This window comes from Blennius ocellaris (assembly GCF_963422515.1).
Source record: "Blennius ocellaris genome assembly, chromosome: 15".
Lineage (NCBI taxonomy): Eukaryota > Metazoa > Chordata > Actinopteri > Blenniiformes > Blenniidae > Blennius > Blennius ocellaris.
Genome location: NC_137664.1, coordinates 8873889 through 8899928, shown reverse-complemented (window position 1 = coordinate 8899928; position 26040 = coordinate 8873889). Strand labels below are relative to the sequence as shown.

The following is a 26040-nucleotide window of genomic DNA, read 5'->3' as shown; positions in this document are numbered from 1 at the left end:
ATGATTATTTTTTATTATTATTAATCTCACGCCCCTTCAGATTGATCACCTGATCCCTCGAGGGGCCTCAGCCCTCAGGTTGGATTCTGCTGCCTGAGGACATCTGCATGTCTTTGTCTTCCTTCCCTTTGACAGGATGACACTCATTTGCCTAATATTTGCAGTCATTCGGAAGACTTGAGGCATGTGCATCCTGTATTAGAGTTAACACCTGGCGAACCCGAGCATGATTTTAATCACTGGTGTTGTCTGAATCGTGTAACTCACAGTGAAAGATCACGATTTGGTGTACAATTTAACCCCAAAATGAAGAGCTCAGCTGTCAACGTTTCCAATAGAGGCTGACACTGAGCGTGCTGATACTCATTGGCTTTCGATTAACTTTTTGATTCCGTTGAGCTTTTTCGAAAAGTTAACCATGAGATGGGTAGTTCAAAGGTTGAATATTGCTTGTTATAAGCCGTTTTCATATTCAATCCTCTACAACACCCTCCTTTTGTGAAACACATTGTGTGCAAAACAATGTAGCTTATTTTTTTAATGCATCTTGTCAATTTGTCCGATGTCTGAAACAACCTCTCAAGATCCTCTGAACCTACTGCTGCACTGCTTGGTGGTGATTTGACACCAGGCTCGTTGTTTAGCACTGTGGTTAGAGATTTTTCTCCTCCAAGAGCAAAAATGTTATGCAATTCTTCAACTTCAGCTGACAGTGAACACTTTGAGACATCAACCTCAGAGTCATCCAACTTACATTGATGTCTGAGAGGATAGAACAGTATTTCATTTCATTACGTTTTGCACATTTTTTGTAATTACAACACTAATATACATTTTTCTGTTGCAGCTTATTTTTGTCATGAGTTACTTTTAACGGTTCAAGCAAAAATATAAATTATCTCTGGGGATTAATGTCCGCATTCAGTTGAACTTTACTATCAACACTGGTTCTCGTTTCACTTCTTAATTTCCTCTGTTAATAAAGTGAATGTGTAAAAGCGTAGCTGTGTTTTTTGCCACGGCGATATCTCGGTGGATTTTAGAAAACAGCGGTGGGTATTTTCAAATCCTCGTCTGCAATGTTACAGACCGTTTGAACGGTTTAATGGAATAAGAAAATAATCTGCAGAGGAATCTATAATGAAGATAATGGTTGGCTGCAGCAGTATCCGTGCTGCTGAGATGATTTCTGTGATCTGTATCTATAATATCTGTCGCCTCCTGCACTCTGAGATGTGATATCATTGACCAATATTTTCTTGAGCTGCTCTGGTGACTTGACACGGTAATATTTCACTCTGTGAACACATGAGATGAGCTCTTAGACCTCCGTGGGGCTCATATTCAGCTGTCACTGGCAGCTCATTATTGGCATGTCAGATTACATTTGACTCATTTTCACTTTCCAGGGAAAGTATTCAACAAGATAAATCCCCACCGCATATTCATGAACATCCGTTTGGAGAAGATAGAGCAGGGAACGGATCTCTTTCAACTCAGCATGGGACAGGTAGATCTACAGCTATTCTGGGATGAAATATGGGTCACATAGCAGCGTGTTTTAGGACATCACACCCGAGCTTTGACCCTTTTTCTTATTCATCACTGGAGATTCTGACAAACACTTAATTCCTTCCAGAAGCACATGTAGATCCATCTAGCTATTCACTTCTCCCCTCTGGATCCTCATTTTTCTAATTATGCAGTGACATTTACCAATGTGAGCGGTTTTGCTCTCTCCTGACAAGATATCAGATGTGTGAGGGGAAGAGAGGGAAAAAAAAAAAAACAACTCCTCTATCTTTTTAATTAAAGTTGTCTTATTTTTTATCAGCCTTATCTTGCATTGACCAGCTCCCGGTGCCGTCTTCACCCCATTGTGAGTGCTGTGATTCACACAGAATAAGTCTCTTTAATTGCATATGTATGACCCCTTGTCTGGAAGCAGTCACTGTGTCAATAAATTATAGTAAAGGCCAGGATTGCTATCAGGAATATTAATCATCCTCCTTCTCCGTAATGCTGTTTTACCCCTCTGCATGCCCTCTCTTCAATTAGCTCTGTGGGCCACTTGATAGACCTTAAGGAGGCTGTTAAAGCAATAGTTCAGCATTTTTGGAAGTGCACTCGCTTACTTTCTGGTTAGGAGTTAAATGAGCATCTTGTACAATGGCAAAAAAAAGTGCATGACCCCTGTAAAGCTTCTGACTTTTCTTGCAATAATTGGTCATAAAATTACAACAGATTTGCATCTGAGTCAGAGTGAAGGCAAACGCTATACGCACCTTAACTGAAACCGCAACAACAATTTTCATACTGCATGTGAATTGAACACAGTCAATAAACTGCTAGAAACAAGTGTGTGGGGCTGATAAATTAAAAGACTCAGACCTTATGAGTGTACTCTTCACATGAAGCATTAATTGATATGAACCCTGAACACGAGAGCGTGAAAGTAGAGGAATAGATGATTTCAATAAAGACTGGATGAAGTTACAAAGCCATTTCAAATTGCACCAGTCCACAATTAAAGAAATGTCCTTAAATGTTTCCTGTTTAGTAATGAGGGTACTAAAGCTAAAGGATGTTGACTCAACGAATGAAGGCTTGAATTAAACATAGTCGTGAGCCAAAACATTAAACACACATGGCATCAGTGAGAGGACAACATGGAGCAACATCCCTGCAGGTCGGACGTTTGCCATCTTGACACATCTTACCACTGCTGACAGTCAGTGTGAATTGTTTTAAAAGAAAAAAGCACACACAACCAATAGCATAAAAACACAATCGCATGGCAAGTCAGAAACAACCTCACAGTGAAATATGTCAGAGGGAGCATTATAGATTGGGGTTGCTATTTTTTTCTCTCAGAGCCTGGATGGCTTGCTATCAACAGAGTAAATCCACCAAAAATGGAGTGAATGCATGTGTGAATGGGTGAATGTTATTAACAGTATAAAGCACTTTTTTCTTTTGAACTGGGGGAGGGGGGGGGGTTTCCCAGGCAGTGGGAAATTGCCATATATGTGAAATCCATTTGCCATTTTATGCCGTCCCAATAACACATTAATCAATGAATACATCTTAATTAGTAAATCTAATATGAGAGTCTACTGATAAAACTCGAGCATTCACTTTAAATGTTTGTCTTGGGAAACGTTTTTTCTGGCGAATCTATTGTGTTTTACAGGATTCGAGTTACTCGGGATGATGAGCGCATTGCATTTATTAATTTGCATGAGTGGCCTGACATAAATAAATCATGTTTCCTGGTTCAAGCACAAGTCCTGGCCTGCATCTTTATGCGGGTTACAGTGCAGACTCCTTGGGCCAGACTGAAATGGAAAACGGTGAGATAAAAACTGTCTACTTCCTGGAGTCTGGAGAACAGTCACATACTCAAAAGGAAATAGAGAGAGAAAGAGAGAGAGAGAGAGAGAGAGAGAGAGAGAGAGAGAGAGAGAGAGAGAGAGGCGGGGACAGTGTGAGTCTGCACTCTTTGCAGTCACTTCCACAATCCCTCTGACAAACCTTTTCCCCTGACTGATTGCTTCCAGACTCCCTTTAAAAGCGGCGCACCGGTCGGGCTGCTGCTGCGTCGTCGCTCCTGCTCGGCGCCAGTGGGGGATCCTGGGACAAAGCGGGGATGAACTATTGACAACCCCCCCATCCGAGCGCGCGCACGCACGCACACACACACACACACACACACACACACACACACACACACACACACACACACACACACACACACACACACACACACACACACACACACACACACACACACACACACACCTTCGACCCCTGTGCATCTCTCTGCCACTATCATTATCAGCCTCCCACCCCCCATCTGCCCTGCAGCGACACTGTCACATTAACATACTGCCGCTGCGCCTCTTCTGGACCTCCAGTCTGTCGAGGGAGGAGACGCGCACGTATATTAGGAATAAAGAGAGTTTATTCATCCCGCATCCACGCTCATACATTTCAATGTGACTGGGAGACACCGAGGAGACTCCCTCCAACAGAGGTCCTCTTGTTTAAAATGTGAAAGTTTTATGAGATTTCTTTTTTCTTTCCTTTTCCACAATTAACTTCGCATTATAATATGAAAGCAATCGTGAGAGTTAACTCGGTAACCATAGCCCTTCTCATATAGGCTATAAATAGACGATAAAAAAAGGAATAAAAAGTCTCACTGGAATAAAAGTGTTCGTGTGTGTTTGCCTCTGAAACTGCACATAATAGAGTAAATTGATCAAATGAAACCGCCGCGCCTGTCATAATAAATATGGATTCTGCTTGTAAAGACAATAATAAAGTAGGCTGATCCTGTTACGGATCTGCTGTCAGGCACGAAAGAAATTGATCCTCGGCTGATGGCCTTTTCACTGGGTAAATTCAGACGGCTGGGAACGGCTTGTGTTGATAATCAAGACGGACAAACTCAACTTGTCCCACCTGGAAGCCCAAACGGCCAGGGGGCGGCAGTAGCGCGCTCCCCATGTATGACTTTAGGACATGTCAAATATGTGTTTCTCGCCCCGAGTGTGCGCTCAGAGGCACATTTTACCTATTTGTTATCAGGCAATTCCAAACTGGAGTCCTAATACACTGATATGAGCAACGGTAGAAATGAGTGCAACCATTCAGACTCAACTGCAAATGTTATATTTCAAAGAGAAACTTAAAAATACAAACATTTTTTTTAATGAACTCCAGCTTAGAAACATAAATGGAATACTTGTGGTAATAGCTTTAAACAACCCAGGTTATAGTTTTGTTTAAAGAGGAATAATCACACACATTTAAAAGTAGTTAAAGTTTCAATCTATGTGTTATGTTTTCTGAACTTAGTTCCTCTATTACGTGAACTTTTTACAGTTGAGTGCGTGCGTGTGTGTTTGAGTCTGTGTGTGTGGGTCTGTGCGCGCGCGCACGCACGCTGCGGGCAACACAATCACATTTCTTTTAAGCGACAGGGTGTCTAGACACACACGTGACCGGGCGCGTCAATGCGCACTGGAGACTGGAGACGGAGCAAGGGCACCCAAACCATCCGCCTCATTTACAGACAGGGAGCCGCTCCAGATCACTCGTCGGCTCGGCTTCTTCTTCCGCGAAAACTTCGTGTGAGATACGAGGTTGGATTATTTTATTCGAAAAAAACAAAAAAGGGATTCGAGCTGAAATAGGTTACGAGGCTCTCGGTGCGTGGACGCAAAGCCCCGAGTCTCTCTCTCTCTCGCTCTCCCTGCCTCTCTCTCTCTCTCTCTCTCTCTCGCTCGCTCGCTTTTAGAAATGCAACTCCACTCGCGTTAAGAGATTCAGTCCTGGATTTGCTCCCTGGCTCTTCGGACGAGGTTCCTCTCAGCCGGCAGACCTCATCGCGAGCAGACGGCTGGCACGTTTAGACGATAAACGGATAAAAATAAGAACGAAAGAAGCAGAGAAAGCGAGCCCGGTGGAGAGAGCGACACTCTGCGGGTCGGATCAAGGATTTTGTGGATTAATGCTTCTGAAGACACGGCGACGAGCTCCGGTTTTCATGGGATAACTGTGATCGGCATAATTAGGCCCCGGCTTCTTTTTTTTTTTTCTCTCCTTATTTCCAATGCGCACAGATAGATGGAGAGATTTGTGGCTGTGCTCATTTGCTGGAAACCAGCACGGAGCATGCTTTAAAGGGGTCAGATCACAGCACCACATCCCCAAGTGAAAAAAAAATTGTAACACATCCAGGCTGCATGGTTGTAGCAGATTTTTTATTTTTTATCTTTTTAAAAAAACATTTCTTGCCCATCTTACTGTTTGAAACCAGTCTTAAATGCCCGGCAGTGATGGTGGCTCATCCCCCGGTGGAATCGCTGACTGTCCCGTGAACCCTGGCTGCTTTTCGGTGATCTAGTCTGCAGGGGAAGGCGACAGAGACAGAGACTGGCGTATGCTACAGATTCCCTCCGCTCATCCGCCTCCCGGTTTTTCCACTGTATCTTCTCAGGCTGCTTGTCATTGCCTGGACTCGGATCCCGGAATCTTCATGATTTGCGGACACCATGCTCGTTTTTTAGCCGGGAAACCCTCTTTTCGTCCCGCATGTTTAGGACCAAACGATCGGGGCTCGTCCGGCGACTCTGGAGGAGCCGTGCGCCCGTGGAGGGCGACGGGGAGGCGGATAGAGGGACGCATGGCTCCGGGGGCTGCTGCATGGGCAAAACGACAAAGGTGGCCAAGTCCAACGCCGGATCGGAGGCTGAACTGAAGGCGTTGACCCACTCGATCCTGAAAAAGATCAAAGAGAAACAATTAGAGGTGCTTTTGCAGGCGGTGGAGTCCAAGGGGGGTGCCCGAAGCCCCTGCTTGCTCCTGCCCAGCAAAGTGGACGCCAAAGTGGGTCAACAGTCTTACTCTCTCCCCATGCTGCTCTACAAAGTGTTCAGGTGGCCGGACCTCAGGCATTCCTCGGAGCTGAAGAGGCTGTCTTGCTGTGAATCCTACGGGAAAATCAACCCAGAGCTCGTTTGCTGCAACCCGCACCACATGAGCAGGCTTTGTGAACTCGGTGAGTTGGATTATTACTGTTAGAACAAAATAATAACCTCTTCCCCCCACACCACCACCACCACCTTTAACCACCAAACTTCTGGAAATTGGCTTTTCGCGTCTCTGGTGGTCGGGCCTAATTTGAAATCAAGTGCAGATTCAAACACCGTGACATTATGTCAAAGAATTACCAGACTCCTAAAAGGCCAATTAGCCTAATTCAAATGACATCACCTCCTTTGGCACACTTGTATTGAGTTTCCATTAAGGTCGCACTTGACCAAAGTGTGCCAAACGGTTTTCCTTCATGTTTTTAAAAGTAGGCTGTTTTATTGCCATTTTATTTAATAGTCTTAATAGATATTCACTTTAATTCCACCATATCAATTCGCTTCTTTTGAGACTTTAAGCTTGTTTATTCACACGTTGTTGTTTTTTGTTTTAAAGAGAGAGATATTAGCGAGGTAATTTGAAAGCAAACCGCCATATCTGCTATTCCAACATTTCATAAGTGGTATTTCCAAAGTGCAGAGCGACTCAGCTGAGGCTTTACAGTCTTTCCACGGTGAAGTTTCCAGCCGCTCTGACTGTGTGTTTGTGTGTGTGTGTGTGTGTGCGTGCGCGCGCGCGCGCGCGCTCGCTCGCTCGCTCGCTTGCTTGGCGTCCCGGGCCAAAAGAGGCCCGTATCTCAGTTTGTCCTAGACGCTGATAGTGGCCCTTCTGGCGCCAGGCGGCCCCCTGTTTATCTGCCTGCCAATGAAAGGCAATAGCCGCCGGCCGGCCTCTCCGCCTGCCTGCCTCTCCAGGCGGAGCTGACAGACACAAATCTTTTTCCCTGAAGAATGACAAACTCTTATCATGAACTTTACATCTCTCCCCTTGTGTTTTTGCTCATGCTATGCTTCTCTTTGTTTTTTAATTTTTATTTATTTATTTTTTGTTGTTTTTTTTTTTTCCTTTATCCTCCATGCAGAGTCTCCTCCTCCTCCATATTCGCGCTATCCCATGGACTATCTTAAACCACCAGGTGAGCTCCATATACATGCATAAATACATGAATTCCCCATGTATATTTTATTGTCACATTCACATCTTAAAGGAGCATATTATATTCATGAATGTTTATGTGTTGTCTGACTATAGGACTGACATTACATCCAGTCTTGTACACATTGCCGGTACATTTGTGTGTGTGTGTGTGTGCGCGCGTGTTTGTGTGCATGTGTAGGAAATGGCTCCATGTTATGTTGTGATTTATGATAGCAGTGGAGTGGCACGCCTGGCAGGCTGGCCAGTTTGAGCGTGGCTGACAGCCAGGGCAAGGCAGTACAAAGTTGAGATACCAGCTATAGACTGACTGGCACATCACCAGGGGCAGTGTGTCTGACTGGGAGAAGTGGGGGGGGGTTGTTTGTGTGTCCGTCTATCTAATGTGAATCGCACCACAGAGGCAAACAGACAGACGACAGCCTCTCTGGAGCCGGCCGGCCTTTATCAGCCGAATTAATCAACAGATTAAGGCCGACTGCTTGTTTGTGTGCGGCTAGGGTGTCAGCGTCCCACTTCTGTTTGTATGTTTGTTTCAGGGAGTGAAAGAGACCATTTGTGTGGAGTTTAATTTCTGCCTACAGCGTTGTGCAGCCAGCAGTTTGGTTGTTTTTTTTTTTTTTTTCTTTTTCCCCTCCAAACGCATTTTGATCCTGAGTAATTGTTTTCCTCCTCCACCTGTGCCAGACTCTGCATGCAGCTCTGGTGGTCATTCTCCCCGCCGGTGTCGAAAAAGTGGCATCGGGTTATGTCATCGCCTATGAAGTTAGTTTTTGAAGTGTGTTAAATTTCACACTATAACCAGAATAGTGCGAGACTGCAGGGAGGAGAGGAGCCGTGCAGCCGCCCCTCTTCATCTCGCAGAGAAGGTGACTAGATATAAATGGTGTTGGATTGTTAAGCCCTTGGTTTTTTTGGGGTTTTGTTCTTTTTTTTTTGTCAATTTTGCTTCTTTGCCGTATAGCTAGACCATCAGTTGCAGGAAAAGCACAGAGCTGAACAATGACCAGTCAGCCAGCTGACCAGCCAGCCAGTTAGTCAGGAGGAGAAAGTGGCTTTCAGTGAGTGGAAACAATAGGAAGTCATTGCAGCTGCAGCTGTGGTTCTTCAAAGCCCCCCTTCCCCCGGTCTTTGTCATCTTTATTTAACACGCTCTTGCAATACTGTTGTACTTGAAGAGCTGTTCTATAGCTAGACATGCACCGAGAATGAGGCTTAAAATGTTGTAAACGTTAGACACTGAGCTCTCTGCTGAGGTGATGTCTGTCTGATTGTGGGCCGAGCCTGAAGGGTTCAGTTGGAGGTTTTCCAGTGATGAAAGGAAACAACAAGGTAAATAGGAAATGCAGGCTGGATGCGGACAAAGGAAATGATTATACAACTCATGTTGCCACCCTGTTTCCCCTTCTCAGGGAAAACTGACCAAACTTGACTGTGTAAGAATTAAGTGTTGCCAAAAACGTCAGAGAAGATAATCTGTAACATGTCTGTCGACATCTTCTTAGAAAAAGTTTATATATATATATATATATAATAAATATTTAAGTGCAAAGGTGCAGCATTCACTGGCTCACCTGTTATACAGTTTCCTCATTTAGTTGCATTCAGTCTGTGCAGCTGCGGTCGTGGTTAATCAAAGGAGACTCTGTCTGTCTGTGCATCTGTCTGCGCGTCTCTGTATTGGCCAAGGAGGGTGAAAGACATATTAATAGGACAATGGAGCATGCTGGAGGGTACACACGCGCGTGCAGTCTCAGAAACACACACACACACACACACACACACACACACACACACACACACACACACACACACACACACACACACACACACACACAGGACAGATGAGCTTATCATGCAGAAAGACAGGGTTTTTTTTTTTTCCCCCCATTGCCTCGGGGAGCTGTCAGTCATCGGCTCCCTCCCATTACTGGAGGTTATTACAATTTTCCACAGTATTCTCTCTGTATTTTCCTCTTATTATGTAGTGTTAAATCATTATGACATTTAAGAAATCAGCATAGTTAACTTTAAGAAGGCAATCAGACCGTGTAAATATCTGCACGAAAGGAAAGAGCCGTGCATTTTATGATGATGGTTTTATGATTTCAGCGAGCAGGAAGTCGGGGTTATACGTGTCAGGGTGCCTGTCCGCTCCGGCAGCGGCAGCGGTCAATATGAAAGCAGCCCTGACATAAAACGCTACCTTGTTTCAGCTCTGGGGAATATAAATCACACACTGTTTAGCTCTTTCTCTCTGATGATGCCCCCTCAGCCCTGTGGTCAGCTGTGAACTGTTGCCCGGGAGACCAGGGCAAAGGCTGCTGGCAGCCAATGAAAGCCAGGCAGACCGGGTTACGCTCGTGCATCTCGTTACTGCGACCACATCAACAGAGGCCGGCGTCCGGACAGGGCTGGGCGCAAGGGAGCGCAGGCCACTCTGGTCATTGCTTCTTGGCTGCTGCAGCTCAGTAGCTTGAGGAGAGAAGCGGACAGTAAAACCACCGTCATATCCCTCCTCATCAGGAATGTTTGATGGTCCCAGTGTTTGCAATGTTAACCATGTCAATTTTTGCACAATCTAATTCAGCAAGTCAAAAATCAGTTTGCTCCAATTTTCCATCTTCCGCCAGGATGAAGTCTGAACTTAAGCCATGTTTTTATTTTTGCAAGATTGTGGAAGGAAATTTGATTGGAGGCAATTACTAGTCTGTAGACCATGGAGAAAGAACCTTGGTATAATGAAAGCTCCCGTTGCAAATTAAGATCTGTCTGGCTTTGCATGGCCATAAATAGATTTATACCTCATCTTGTCGCTTATAGAAAGCATAGACTCAAATGTCACAAAAATGGCAAACGTACCAATACCAATAACTTGATTATTCACATAATTTATTTAGATTCTTCTCTGTGATGGACAGTCACTTGCATGTAGCTTTAGAAAAAGCTCCACACCAGCATCCTGACTCGAGACCTAGAGTTGACCGATGTCACAGTGTGTGTTTCAATGGACAGTAGGTGTAGTGCAGAGCTGACGTGCGGCAGAAGGAATGTATCATTAGTGAATACCAAGCTACCAGCGGCAGCTTCGCAGTGGGGCTAGCCCACTCCCAGCAGTGCGCTACTCTACTCGGCACACACAGCGGTTTTTGTTAAAGCTCCATTCAGGTGTCATGTTGAAACTAGTCCACATTACAAGTCTTTGTGGGAGTTCAGCATTCAAATGCAAAGGGAGAGGTAGAGACGGAATGGGTAGTTTCACTCCTGTCTGCCTGCTAGTTCGCCATAAAGGAGATTTATAGTAAACATCGTTGGAGGCCTGTCTAAGCTCTGTCTGCTTCATTGTTTTTGCTGAGATAGAGTGTACCCTGCTGAAATTTTAAATTCTAATCCAGCCACACACTTTGTATCTGTGACGCATCTTTGGAAGCTTTGTTTGCTGTTGGCGTGGAGGCTCTGATTTCGTTTTGACTTGACAGTGGCTGTGAAATCGCTGAAATGTGCGCGTATTCAGGAGCAGGGAGGCAATTATCAGTCAATTAAGAGCCTGAGCAGTCTTCTAATATTTGATCTGTGTTCGGTCATTGAGTGGAGATCAAAGTGTCCGGTCCAAACCGTCCAGTCGCCTCAGTCATTAGCAGGAAGAATATAGCTCTCTGAAGATCAGCAGCTCGTCTATGCAGAGACTCCGGGCTAACGTTCCTCCTGAAGCAGTGGATTATGGGGGATTATCGGGGGTGTAAGGAACTCTCTGCTGTAAGTCTTCTGTGTGTGTGAGAGAGTGTGAGCTTCATCGTCAGCGTCTTCATTAGGCATTGATTTCACTGGGGTGATTGACGGCCTCACAGCTGCTGCTGCTGCTTCGCCGTCTCCCCTCACACACACGCAAACACACACAGGAACACACACAGACGCAGGAACACACACAGGAACACACACACAGACGCGGGAACACACACACACACACACACACACACACACACACACACACACACACACACACACACACACACACACACACACACACACACACACACACACACACACACACACACACACACACACACACAGCACTAATTCACTGTCTCTCTCTTCATTAGATTCTCCAGACTCTGGACCTTCATCCAGTGATACTGGGGGAACGACATACTCTGCCCCTGTGGGGCTTTCAGGTAAATACTCCTACAAATGGATTTTCTTTTTATATCACCCATTTTCTGGTCTTTTTCTGCTCTCGCTCCATTATTTTCCTCTTTCTGTTTTCTTTTCTCTCTCCTATGCATTCCACCCAATGCACACAGTCATCTCCCCTCCATACTTGTGATGATGAGGCAGTGATTGTGGGGGCCCCTGCTTCCCCTCTGTAATAAAAAAGCCCAGTGAAGGAGGGTGGTGCATTTCTCCCACATCCACATAAATTCCTCCCTCCTGGCTCTTTGAACAACGCTCCTCTCTTCTCCTCTTCTCCCTCTCTCGTTCCCTCTCATCCCTTTCCGTGTTATGTTGTAATGGAAGACAAACACGGCAAACTGTTGTTTGGAGAAGAATATGTTGTGTTCGTGCGGTATTGTGGAAGGGGTGGGGGGCAAAAGGAAAGCTTCAACCAACATTTGAGTGTTTGGGTGTGTTTGTGCATACAGGGGATGTCTTTGTAGACGGTTAACTCTCCTCTGGGCTCTGTGGGGATAAGAGCAAGACACAGGCGCCTTTCTTTCTTCCAACTCTCATGCAGGACGTGTTTTAGGCTTCCTCAGCTTTTCTCCTGTAATCCCCCTTTGGCAGTGTTGCTTCCCCTTACCCATCGCCCTTGTCCGCAGGCTACGAAATAAGACGGCGTTCATGAGAGGACGGGTTTTCTCTCCCGTTTGCCTGAGAGTTCTCTGTGCTGTTCCCTTGCTTTCCTTCGCCTCAGATGGTTCTCATTACTGGGCCTTTAAAGCCTGTTTTATGTCAGTTGGTGTTCGCTGCCCATTTCTCCCCCCTCCTTTGTTTAGTGGTAGTGGGGGTGGAGGGTTTTTTTGCCTGCCTGTGTGCGTGTGTGTGGGTTCAGAGATGAGAAAAGATATTGCAGCAATGCTTACAAGAATAGAGGGGCTAGAAACCAGCTGCCCCTCTTGTCCACCTCCTCTCCCGCACCATCAGATGGACACTAAGGTCCTCCCAGCGCACATTAACTAAAGACACATTTTAGACCCAGTTCAAACTGTGAAACCTAAGAAGTGGAGTCTTAACAGGCGCCTCTGAGCTCCCTCCTTTTTTCCCTCCCTCAGTCAAGCCCTCCTCCTCTTTCTCTTCCACCTCCTCCCCTGTTTTCCTTCCTGGCGAGGATGACATGGCCGTGGCAGCCAATGCTTCATGGAACGGGCCTCCTCAGTAAAAGCAGTAGAGGTAGAGAGGGACGAGGCGGGATGGACGCAGAGCGGTGCCCCACTCTTTCCCTGGCAAGGCGAGGAGAAAAAAGGCTAATCCGTTTCTCCTCTGGTTCCTTCCCTCCCTCATTCCCTGCTTCCCTCTTTGCTCCCTCCCTCAGGGGCCCTGACAAAAGAAACATGGCTCTCCCAGAGGCCTGCTGCTGACCTTCTAATTCACTCACTCTGCCCTTTTTATGTTCTTCTCCAGACATATTTACAGAGAGGAAGAAGGAAAAGAAGGGAGGGTGGCTCTGAGGGAAAGAGAGTGGCAAAGACTTGAAATCTACAAGGCTTGTTTGACTTTCACGCATTGTAGTGGAATAATTAAGTTCTTGTTGCCAGAGTGGTCTGGATGAGCAGCTGTTGTCCTCCTATGGAGCGGAGCCCGTAGTGCACGGCGCACTCCTTCATCTTAGAACACAGCTCAAGCAGAGCCGAGGAGATGTGGGTCTTCCTCTTTTTTTTTATCCATCATGGAAAAGCCAGGCGAGAAGGAGTTAAAAGTGAGCTGCGACGGCGACAAGCGCAAATGCAAACTAGGCTGCCTGCCAGGCTAGCAGCTCCAAAGCTCCTCTCGCTGGCTCACGTCATCAGCTCAGTACAGAGCGGAGAGGAGGGAAGAGGAAAGAAGAGCGAGGCGGCGGAGCCGGTGGTGTTGTTAGTGGGGTAGTTGCCGGATGGAGGAATGGAGCAGGGTGCCAGGGTGCTGGTCCCGGTTGGAGCTGTGGCGGGGGACTTACAGCTCAGAGGTTTAGGCTCGCTCAGGAACTGAAGTGAGAGATCAAACGAGAGATTTTGAAATGGAGATCAGGTCGAGGTTGAGAGGGCACTGAACTGCTGGCTATGAATCCATGGCGTGTTAAGCAACTCGTTAGAGAGACCGCACCTTGACTTTGCTTGGGTTTACGAGCCTTTGAGGTAACATTCACGTCACCAAGCAGACCATTTTGTGAAAGTTTTTTCTGAGATTATAAAGCCTCACGTTAGCCACTGAATTGGATGTGAAGTTCTGAAAGCCCGATTCTGATTATTTTCCGGGTGAGGGCTGGGGCACATCATGACTCTGGTTTTCAAGCAATGCATTCTGTGGAATACTTTGCCTAATTGTTCTGCATTGACAGCTTTTGGACTTAAGTCTGGAGTTATGTGATCACAAAATAGGTCAACAGGATTATGAGTTTCTCACCAAACATTCAAGCGAGTGACGAGATCAGTTCCAGCCACTGTGTTTGTGTTATGTAATGATGTTATGATCAATTTCCAGTTCAGTTGGACCACATCTATAACCCATCCATGAGTGGTTTCTCTATTTCTGTTGTTGTTTTTAGCTACATTACGATTGAGTTGAATCACGTTTTTCATCCTTCACAGATTATGGTTTATTTCAAATGAATGACGAATACAGGTTTTCTTGTATGTGAGCAAAAACTCGACGTTCAGGATGGTTTTTGATATATTCTTTCTTTTAGGTCTTTTCTAAACCTCACTAAAACACATAATATTTATAAACTAGTTCATCCCTGGTAGCTTTCGTTGACTGTTTTTACAACAGGAAACCCCAGTAAGAAAGAAAAAGTAATTTACAGGTGTGGTGGGCGAGAACTCAGTTTTGGTTTAAATATATATGTTTAGGAATTGTTTTTTTTGAACTATTAAATGGGTGAGTTTGTTGCACCATAACAGGAGGCGAAAAGTCGCGGTATAGACTTCTGTTTATGCCAAACTCATGGCTTTGTAGCGTTGGTGTGTGTGTTTGCGTGTGTGTGCGTGCGTGCGTGTGGGTCGGTGGCATGCCTGTTGGTGCCATTGGGGACTGACCCGGAGTGCCTGTGTGTAAGAAGATACAGTCGGGCTGTGGTGACATGTGCGCACACACGCACGCGCACGCACACACACACACACACACACACACACGCAGGCAGATAGAATGACCTGGTGCGAGCCCTGGCGCACAGCCGACTGTCACACAGGCGCTTCCTCCCACTGCAGGTTAAATTTAGGCCGAGTTGTATTCTTATACCACCAGCCAGTCACCTCACTCGACAGACAGTCGGCCAGTCCTTCAGTCAGTCAATTAGTCATCCGGTGAATCGGCTGGAGGTATAACCTTCATCGGGGGCTCTGACAGAGATTAAATTTAGTCTTGGCACCTTGGCTCATTAAATCAAACTAGTTCTGCTGTCAGACGGAAGGCCCCAAAGAAATGGCCCATTTTCAGTACAAACCCAGAGAGAGGCGGATGGCCGCTGTGTTGTTTTGGATCAGTTTGCTCTGGGGTATTATCACGACTGGAGGTTTTTAACTGCATGTAGCTAATGTAATGCCAAAAAACACTTATCTTTGATTTTTTTCCCCCCCTTTTTTTTCAAAACCAACTTTAAGCAATTAAGAGCGGTACTGAGAAACAGAGCACCCTCAGTCTCCCTCCTTTCCCTCAGCATTCCTGCCTTGTTTGGGTTAGCCGGGAGAGGAAAGGGCTGCGCAGGATATGACCTCATGTCTTTGAGGAAAAGGCGAGCGGACAGGGAGGCAGCCGAGGCCTCATCATGACAGAAAACTAACATTGGAGTACGCCAACCAGAAAGGAGGGAGGTAGTAAAACAAGAAATAGAGAGGGGGTACATAAAAGTGAGCATTTGTGTGCTTTCTACAAAGGGAGATATGTTTATGTAATCTAAAAGCTCCCAATGAGTTTCGACTGAGACTGTTTTCAAGAAATCGAACACTTTGTTCGCCATAACAGTTTTTGTTGTTATTTCTTCCCGGCTTCAACAGTAATGGGAAGGAATGAAGAGAGAGGGAGAGAAGATGGCGGCTTTGGGTGGAGGGAGAGATGGCCGGCAGCTCTGCTCTGTTCTCTGTAATTTGGAGGCTGTGTGTTAGCCAGCGAGTTGAGCAGAGCAGAGCCGAGCCGCTTCGTGCCGGGCCAGGATCTCTCATTACTCCCCACTTCCTCTCCTTGCGCGGCAGCCAAGCCGCCTCTTGGCAAGGGACTTAATTTTGGTTTTGGCCGTCCTCTGTTCCCCACCCTGTGTCATTATGCTGCACAAATCGAAAAAACAGCACACAGACAGCAGAGGATGGAGACAGAGAAAGAGAGCGTGCGCGAGAGAGAGAGAGAGGGGGGGGGGGTAGAATAAAGTGTGCCTTTGGGTTTTTACCCCCCCTCAGCCTTTGATTCTTTATGTTGTCTGGTAGCATCAAGATCCAGCTGAAAACATTAACCTACCTTAGTGTAGCCCTGCTGATTGAAAGGAGGGCGATGCAGATTTGGCCCCGAGCCAGAGCTGGAGGGAAGCCCAGAACAAGATGAACATTGTTTTGGTTTGCAGTCACTCTGTGGAAGGGAATTTTGACATCACCTCAATGCATGAAGATATGAACGAAGGAGGGAGAACGTGTGAATCCGAGAAGAGGAATCCTCTCGTTCCTGTTCAAAATCCTCTTTTTACCGGGATGAAAACGGAAATGGAAAATAAGTGGAGACACATGCGTGTGTGTGTGTGTGTGTGTGTGTGTGTGTGTGTGTGTGTGTGTGTGTGTGTGTGTGTGTGTGTGTGTGTGTGTGTGTGTGTGTGTGTGTGTGTGTGTGTGTGTGTGTGTGTGTCAGATTTCTGCTGTGACACACAGCACTGCTGTCTCCTCCCTCCATCCTGCTCATTCATGTTGTCGGTTTGTCTTTTGTGTTCAGTAGAGTCTCGCTCCCTTTTCATTTCGGTGACAGACTGGGCCCTGTGCGTCGCCACATCTCTATCACAGACTTAACGTGCTGGCATAATTACACACTCAAACACTCCTCTGCCGACACACAGAAGTACATGATAATTAATAAGAAAATAACAATACAAAAAGAGAGGTTCAACCACACACAACTGGCTCTGCTAGTTGTCTGTCTTGCTGTTTCAGGCTGTATTATTAAGTTCCCACGGTGTTTTAGCGCCACAACAATGTACGTGATTGTTTGGCTTGTTTGTCCATCTGTCTGTGGTACTGCCTGTGTGTGTGTATGTGTGTGCAAAAGGCTCAGAGATACAGATCCTGCGGGCAATCTCCTGACTGGTGTGTTTGCAAAAGTGAGCTGATGACATCATTACAGCCTGCCTGGCACCCCATATCCAACTAGCTAGTGTTTATTTGTCCTGTCACCCTGGGAAGTCTGGGCTGCAGGGAGTGGTTGAGTGTGTGTGCGCGTGCGTGCAAGGGTCAGCATGATGAAGTGTTGGAATAATAACTCAGCAGGACTAAGAAGGAGGTGTTACTGGGGAACAAAATGTCCTTTGGTGTAAAAGTATTAAGCCGTGATATTGTTATAATGTGGGTCCAGATGGGAGATGCTGCCCAATTAATTACGAAATGTTCCTGTGTTTTATCTCGAGCCGAGGAAAACACCATGCCTGAGTGACACCAAGACATGTGGATCATGTAATTATAGCAGAAACGTCTAGTCTGAGAAAATTATACCGCGGATGGAGGCATCGGGAAAACATGCACCATTTCTTTCGCCTTATCTTCTCCCGGGCCGTGGCCGGATGGTTCACGTTAGAGATGGCGTGTCTGCAACTCATTCTCTCTATCTGTGTTTCTGCAAGGCCTCAGATCTGTAGATAGCAAAACTGTGCCACTCCCCTGTGTGGTTTTCCTGCCATCGGGGCTTATTTAGGTTTCCTGAAATGGGGTGGGGGGGACTTCATGCCTTACGTAATCTGCCACCCTAAAAGCGGCACTTCCTCTCTGCAGCTATACTAAACCCACTACCATCCATCTGTCTGCCTATTTATCTGCCTATCAGCACTGAACAAGATCTCAGTTCCTCATCGTAGCTGTAATAATAGTAAAGCCAGACCGACAAACTTCACTTTTTAAATACTTTTGCTACTTGATAGGCAATAAAACTACCGTTTTAAATGTGTTTGTTCATGACTTATAATTAGGGATGGCAAAAGTACGTTCTTTCTTAACTTGTGACTAGTACACATACTCAGATTTAATTTAAGTCCTTTACTTAAGTAAAGAAGTGCAGGATTTCCAGAAAACTATACATATACCATGGAATAGTTTCACCAGTTTGAAGAGTTTATTGCCAAAACAGACTTCTTTTAAATGAAGCTGTGGATCGTGAATGTGTAGCTGCTCTGCTAACCTGGTTTACTTTTCGTTATATGTCTACTGTATCGGCTTTTTATTGACGCCACATTCAGCTGACACTTTCTATGTGGCAATGTTTCACTGTCTCTTGTTGTTTAGTCTATTTATGTATTTCACACTGTGTTTGTCGTCTTATGTCTGCCCTGTATCAAATCCACAAATATAAATGTAAAGGAGGCTTACTTTGCATTCGCTATTATAATTTGTTCAGGTTTTGTCAATCTTTGTATTAGGAAAGGATGCACATATGCATAAATAGCACGTTCCATGTAAAGGTAGATTGAAATTAACTAAAACTAAACACAACTAAAATAAAACAAGAAGACATGTGTTCTTTATTTCCCATATCTGATAATAATAATAATGAACTCTATCTTCAGCGCTGCATTTCTTCACACGTTGTTTTTATAGTACACCTGCGTGGGTGAAAAAATATGAGGGACTTCCACAAAGCTGGTTCATATCACTTGAGTCGATCTATAGAAGTAATAGAAGTGAGTCTATCAGATCCGTCACCTGCTCCTCTGCTTCAGGCTTTTGTCGCACAGCTACATTCGTTTTGACTGACACTGCACACTTTTTATAGACACACAATTTATAACTATCAGCTGTGTGTTTGGATCATGGGCAATGTATGTGAATGAAGAATGCATATAGGCAAATAGGATGACACCTTTGAAAGTCAAGGAAATCTCGAGATCCATGCTGCATAACCAATCTTGTTATGGGAGTCCAGTGGTCTCTTCTCATTTAAGCGACACAGTGCTTCAGCTGCAGTAACCAACTGATATCCAACATAGTGCAGACTGGCCTGCAACCTTTTACCCCTCTATAAAAAAAAAACCCCAGTCTGCGTGTACAGCCTACAGCTTACATTTACAAGGCTGTGGTGTTGTATTGATGCGAGACAACGACAATCCTCTCTGCACTGTAACAGAACAGCTGACCTTTCTCTTTCTGATGTTGTGGCCTGTCATTGAATTTCATGTCGCCGAAGAATAGTGAACTGAACAGACAACATCCCGTAACAGATAGCAGGCCGTCTGTTGAGGACTCGATGCGCAGACGGGGATGAACGTATATGGCACGGCAGAGAACAAAAGGAATGCCTCCAGGCTGACCCTTGACCTTTGGAATAGACTTTCCCCCAGCTCGAGAGAGGGTGTTGACTTAGAAAATAAGGCACCGTGTAGAGCCCTTCCTCCCCCCTTGAGCTGTTTCCTTCTTGTCTTCCTCATTCCTCCTTTCAGGCGCTACGCGAGCGTGTGTGTGTGTGTCTGATGACGACAGGGTCATTACACGTCTGAACCGAGAGTCGCACACATACACACATACAAAGCTCTCAAGGATCGATGCGAGACAGTTCTCAGGAGCCTCCTCGCTATTTACCGACGTGGAAAGTGTTGTGTTCAGAGCTGAAGGTTGAAAACTGTGTGCATGACGGTGTAAGCGTGTTACTCTGTGACTGTGCTGACTTCTAAGAATAGCAGCAATCTGGTGTGTGCTTGTGTGTGTGTGTGTGCTTGTGTGTGTGTGTGTGCGAGTGTGTGTGTGTGTGCGCGTGTTTCTGCACCCTTGCGTCTGTGTGTGTGTGTGTGTGTGTGTGTGTGTGTGTGTGTGTGTGTGTGTGTGTGTGTGTGTGTGTGTGTGTGTGTGGAGTCAGACAGAGGTAATGATTAACCTTTCCAGACTGTGTTTCTGGCCCTGAGAGAAGCACCCAGTCTGCCTCCCCCACCGCTGGCCACCCCCCTCCTCAGTCGTCCCTCCTCCCTTCAGCCGAGTCCAATTGTCTCAGCTAGCGTGGCGTCCACTCTTAAAGCCCGAGGACCCTTAAACACCACAGGGGCGCTCACACCCTGTCCGTGTGCCAAATCCGCTGTCCTTGAGCAAAAAAAGAAAAGAAAAGAAAAATGATGCTGTCTACAAAGCCTTGGGTGTTTATTTAAGAGCAGATATTTACAACTTTCTGGTATGTTGCAGTCGACACCCATCCCCCACACTCTATAAGCTGATCATCCATTAAACACCAAAGAAAACACAGGACCAATAATCTGCCTTTGCTTCTGCAGGGTTGCTAATGGCTAACAGCCACATCAGCTCACAAAACATGCATTATTTTATAGTTTCTTCCATTGCAAAACGTATGTATGTTAATTATAGTAACCGTTTTGCACTACAAATATTGGATCTGTCTACATTTTAAGCGCCATCTCCCATTTGCTTTGTAGTGGATCTGTAAGGAAAGAGGTATTTACATAGGATAGGGGGTTGCATGTGGACCCTGTGGGACAAGCCAGAATGGGGCCGAGCAGCACAGCAGACAACTGACAGGAGCAGAACAGAAAAGGCTGCAGGGGTGACAGATGGCCTCGGGCTGCCAGCTCGCCAGCTTATCTCCAGCAAGACGAGGACCGAGACACAAGGGCTGAAAGGCCGCGGTGCAGACGAGCAGGTGGGGAGGCAGACAGATACGCAGGCTAATGCTCCGATAGGCAGACATCCAGAGAGCAGACAGGCAGACAGATGTACAGACAGACGGCCCCGTAAGCATTCGAGGGCTGATGGAAACCCGGCGCTGTTTGGAGGGACACTCCGACGACACCGTCTGACACGCACACACACACACACCTATGTGACACGCACCTGAAATAGTGTCAGACTGTAACTTGAGGAGCTCGCCTGTCAGACACGCAAACACGTGACATGTTAAAAATTTAAATTCGCTTAAATGAACTCTACAGTCAGAACAAGGTGCGCTGATATGAGGCCTCTATAATAAATGTGTGTTTATATATGATTTGTGTGTATGCAATTGGTGTGTGTGTGTGTGTGATGTTCCGTGTCTCAGCAGCATTACTCATGAGGTGTAAGCTCATCTGCTGTCAGGACAAACTGTGAACATATTCTTCACAAGGCGGCGCCCCGCAGATGGAAGTCTGGCCCATCTCGCGTTCTCTCTGCTGCTGTTCTGAGGAGAGAAAAAACTTAGGGTTTGTTTACCTGTGGGGGTCATTTGATCTGGGGTCTGTGATACAAACTGGAGGCATAGATTTTAAAAAGACAGGGACATTTGTCATTGAGAAAAGGCCAGGAGAGACTCTCATATGGCACCATGGACGGTGAAGGATCTATTGTTGATCCAAGCATCGAACTAAAAGACATCGGTTTTCACAGATTATACACTTTGGCTACAAATCTGCCAGGAGAGGGCATGAAGTGTAGTGAGCTTTACATGGGAAAAGCAACTAAATACTTAACGGCACTGCTTAACTCGCTTGCTCTTTCTGCAGCTCATTATATTTTCCTCTTTCTATCCTCAAACCCTTTGCTTTTATGCCTCCCTCACTTCTCTCTCCTCTGCGGTTCTCACTTACCACCAGCCTGAGTTTCTGTGAGGGGAGGAGAGGCGACGAGGGAGGGGAAACGGGGCAGTTAGTGTAGTCCTGAATAGCAGGGTGTTTTCAGGCTGCAATGACAGGCTCAGACAGGCAGCCGCTCTAATGACCTCTGACGCCAGGCTCTGTCTCTCTCAGCAATAACAAACACACACACACACACACACACACACACACACCCACACACACACACACACACACACACACACACACACACACACACACACACACACACACACACACACACACACACACACACATATAGGTGAGCGCCACCAGCAGGCCCACTTTCAGCTGTTAAGAAAGTCCAACGCGTCCTCCTCCTTATCTGTTCCTGTACGTACATGTAAAGCAGGCCAGGGAGCAATGCTCGGCCAAGATTGGAGTCTGTGTGACATCAGCCTGAGACACAAAAGACACTTTCTGTCTCTTATCTCAAAGATAAATGCCTTTTTCCTCCATTTAGTCTCAGGTAGATAGCTGGGTACTTAGTTTCCCTCCTGCGCCCCACGAGGACGGATTTACGATAAACTCCCCGAGGCTCGGCTCAGACCAACTTCAAAGCACACAGCCCCTCTTGTTTTATGGAAAGGCATGCTTTCAGTTTTTTTTCTGCCCCCTTCCCTCTTCTCTGTTTCTGTCTCTCTTCTCCCAATGTTGTCCCCCCCCCCACCCTTCTCCCCGCATCTAATGAAGGCTAATGACAGGCCGGGGTAAGTCTGCTTGGGCCGGCAGAGATCCTGCCGCATTAACGTTGCAGTTTGTCTCAGACGGGACCTTCCAAATTACCAGTTACATTCACAGCTACTGCCAGATGAAAGGGGGGAGGAGGGGGGGGGGGGGGGGGGGGGGGGTGTCGAATGGGAAGGATGGGTGCAACTGAAGCTGGGCTCTATTCAATTTTTTTTTTTTCCCCTCATATGTCTCCCCCTTGCCAAGTTTTCTTAACCTTTCAAAGTCTCACTGACGCTGGATGAGTGAGGAAGCGAGAATAAAAGGTGGTTGAGTGGCTGATAGAAGCCGCAGCAATTAGGTGATGACCCTATAAGCACGGGAGAACCGGGAGAGGAAGCAAAGTCGCAAAAGTAACAGTCAAAATATGCGAAAAGCATTCCTTCTCTTCCCCACCCCGCCCCCTCTTTCTTTCCTCTTGCGCTCTCTCTGTCTCCCTCTATTTCCCTTGCGCCTGACTGGCTCCCACTTTTCTAGCCGGGAGTAGCTGGGAGCCAGATTTCTGTGGAATAGAGATATGAAACGAGGAGAGGGACGGCGCAGGAGGCACCGTATAGGGGGGACGGGAGAGGGAGGAGGAGTTTGGAAACTGGAGCATGGCCAATGCTACACTTCTTTTACGCTCAGGGGAAACTTTAAACCAGAGAGGACGAGCTTGTCAACGATTCAGACGCCGAGGCTCGAGAGTTAGCGGGCTGCTTCGCTCGTCTGCTCAACATGGTTTATGTGTTTACGTGAGAGTCGTCTTGTTCGTCTTGTTGCTGTCTCGGGTTTTGGCGGCCCCATCGTTGTCAGTCGCAGATAGTTTCTAATTTCCTCCAGCAGGGTGAAGCACATCGCTGCAGAGAGAGCGATGATCAGGGCGGCCTGTTGACGTCAGTACATTGTTGGCCACGCAGCTACAAAAATACAGCGAGCCAGACAGAAGATAAGCATTTAATGCCTAGATAAATATTGTACTGCGTGTGGACACTTGCCTGCCAGTGTCTGAGTTGCTTTTCTTGTCTGAAGTCCAGGAATTCCAACATGGTTTTCCTGTATGGCAGAGATTGTGGATGACAGTCTAGTTTTGGCTCTGACCTAAAGCAAATTCTCCTTTTCCCCCCAAACGGGGATGAGGAAGAAGTTGCTCAGAAGTAACTCAGAAACCCCTCGTGCTCTCATCTTCTCCCTCTTGTCTTTTTTTTCTTCACCTCTCCATCTGCACATTTTACACCCTTTATGTCTTCATCGTGTCTTGCCAGTGGGATGTTCCGTAGATCTAACCATCCCTCTCTCTTTCTGTTTCCTCCTTCAGATTCCCTGGCGTTGCAGGAGTCTGGCGAGCGGGCCCATTGGTGCGTGGTGGCCTACTGGGAGGAGAAAACACGCGTCGGGCGCCTCTACTCAGTCCAGGAGCCCTCTCTGGACATCTTCTACGATCTACCTCAGGGGAACGGCTTCTGCCTGGGCCAGCTCTGCTCCGACAACAAGTCCCAATTGGTGCAGATGGTGCGCGCCAAGATCGGCTATGGCATCCAGCTAACACGCGAGCCGGACGGGGTGTGGGTCTACAACCGCAGCTGCTACCCCATCTTCATTAAGTCGGCCACACTGGACAACCCGGACTCGCGCACGCTACTGGTGCACAAGGTGTTCCCCGGATTCTCCATCAAAGCTTTTGACTATGACAAGGCCTGCAGCCTGCAGAGGCCCAACGACCACGAGTTCACACAGCAGCCTCGCACGGGCTTCACGGTGCAGATAAGCTTTGTCAAAGGCTGGGGACAGTGCTACACCAGACAGTTCATCAGTAGCTGCCCGTGCTGGTTGGAAGTCATCTTCAACACGCGATAGCAGCAGCCTTCCTCTTCTTGACCATCACCTCCTTTTTGGTCCCTTCAAAAACAGACTGACATCCTTTTTTCATTTTTTTTTTTTTTTTTCCCCCCAGAGGTTCAAACACACACAAAAAAAAGGATTTAAAAGAAGAAGAAAGTATAAAATTCTGGTGGACTTTGTTTAATAAATGACTAAGATTTAATTAAGAAGCGAAAAAAATGTATTTTATGTTATATATAAATATATTATTAATTGTAAATATGAAGACGTTTTATATGCATCATTATTTATGTATTGTGCAATGTGTTGATGAGAAAAAGAAAAGAAGATGCACTTTGCTTAATATAAATGCAAACAAGAAATGCCAAAATAAAAAAAAAAAATACAAATAATATTTCTTGTCTGGAATTGTTTGGATTGTTTTTCCTCTTACAGATAATATATAGGATTCAATTCAGGTAACCTGTTTGATTTCTTCCTTGTTATAATTGCCACTAAAAACCAACCGTGGCTTAACTTTGAGCCACTGAATGACTTTGATGTCACACTGTGGCTCTTAAAAGCATTTACCTCTGAGACAAACATGAGTCAGGCGATGATGGCGCCATAACTCATTGTCCCCGGCTCCTGCAGGCTCATTACGCCTTTCAAAATTGTCTGTTTTTCCTGAGTTATTTGGGTATGAATGTCCCTCTTCCGCTCTGTCATTAACCGTCTTATAATGATGACATCACAGTCGGGAAACCAATGACAAATTTCAGGAACTAATAAAGTAAACAGAGGGAGTCCGGTTTCTTGAAGGAGCCACTTTATTCAAATGCACACACACAAAAAAAAAGGAGGCGACTGTTATGTATTGAACAATCACACAAAGAATCTGGTGCCACACCTGAGGAAATGAAGACTTACTGGAAGATTACAACTTTGCATCAGCATCTCGTGTATCAATGGATTGTTCTGAGTGTACAGCGAGCGACAATGGCCTATTTTTGACCTACTGTGTATCTCAAAACAAGACAAAACTAATCAGATTTCCCTTTTAACAAACACATTTTTGGGTGTATTTATGTGTGTGTGTGTGTGCGTGCCTGTGTGCCTGTCTGGGCCTCGTCCTGTTGCTAGTCAGATGGGTGTCTGTGAAGAGGATTACTACTGTAAGCCTGCTTTACCCACACACACTGTCTCAGAGACCTACATTCACAAGACCCACTTTCCACGCCATCCAATCCCCCTCCTCTATCATCCACCCACGCCCACCGTCCCGCACTCTGTTCAAGAACACATGGGATTTTGATGGAAAACGTGAGAATAAACAACATGTTTATCGACGGTGACTCAGTGGATGTGAAACGGAGCGTCTTTGTGTGTCTCGTCCACTGTTTCCACATCTAAATTTCAGTCTTGAAATTTATCTAAATAATGAAACAAATAGATGTCAAACACAGGAATTCAGTTTACTGCCATTTCCTCTCAATAAAAAGACAATGTAATTCTGAGATATTCCTCTCCGCCTGTTTTGATTTAATCCTTTGTTTAGCCCCCAGATAAATGTCTGGATCCATCATGGAATTTTAAAGAAACAGAGTGGTCATGCCAAAAAACATTTCTACATGTTGGGACCTGTTTCTTTGGCACGATGCATGTAAAACTCATGGATCTCTGTATGTTCTCTCAATAATCCCCCACCTTGCTTATACAACTAAAGCGGCTCGGAGCTGTGCGTGTGCGTGTGCGCGTGCGTGTGTGTGTGTGTATGCGCGCGCACACACCAGTGTGCAGCCGTATATCCATGACCCATGACTTCCCTCAGACAGAATGACCCCGATTCAATAATACCATTAAAACTATTGCAGATCTTTACCAGCTGGTACACATTTCACGTAGTAAATATTTGTTTGAACTTCTAAGAAAAATGTGTCTAATAAAGACATTTCAGGGTG

General features: G+C 46.0%; 1 protein-coding gene across 1 annotated transcript; it reads left to right on the top strand.

Annotated features, from left to right (window-relative positions):
- The first annotated feature begins 5105 nt into the window (after positions 1 to 5105).
- On the top strand, positions 5106 to 24469 carry smad7 (SMAD family member 7). The gene is made up of 4 exons (XM_080510447.1): positions 5106 to 6568; positions 7523 to 7576; positions 11697 to 11768; positions 23577 to 24469. The coding sequence occupies exons 1-4, from the start codon at positions 6103 to 6105 to the stop codon at positions 24113 to 24115; spliced, it is 1131 nt and encodes a 376-aa protein (XP_080366573.1). The 5' UTR covers positions 5106 to 6102; the 3' UTR covers positions 24116 to 24469.
- Positions 24470 to 26040: the final 1571 nt, after the last annotated feature.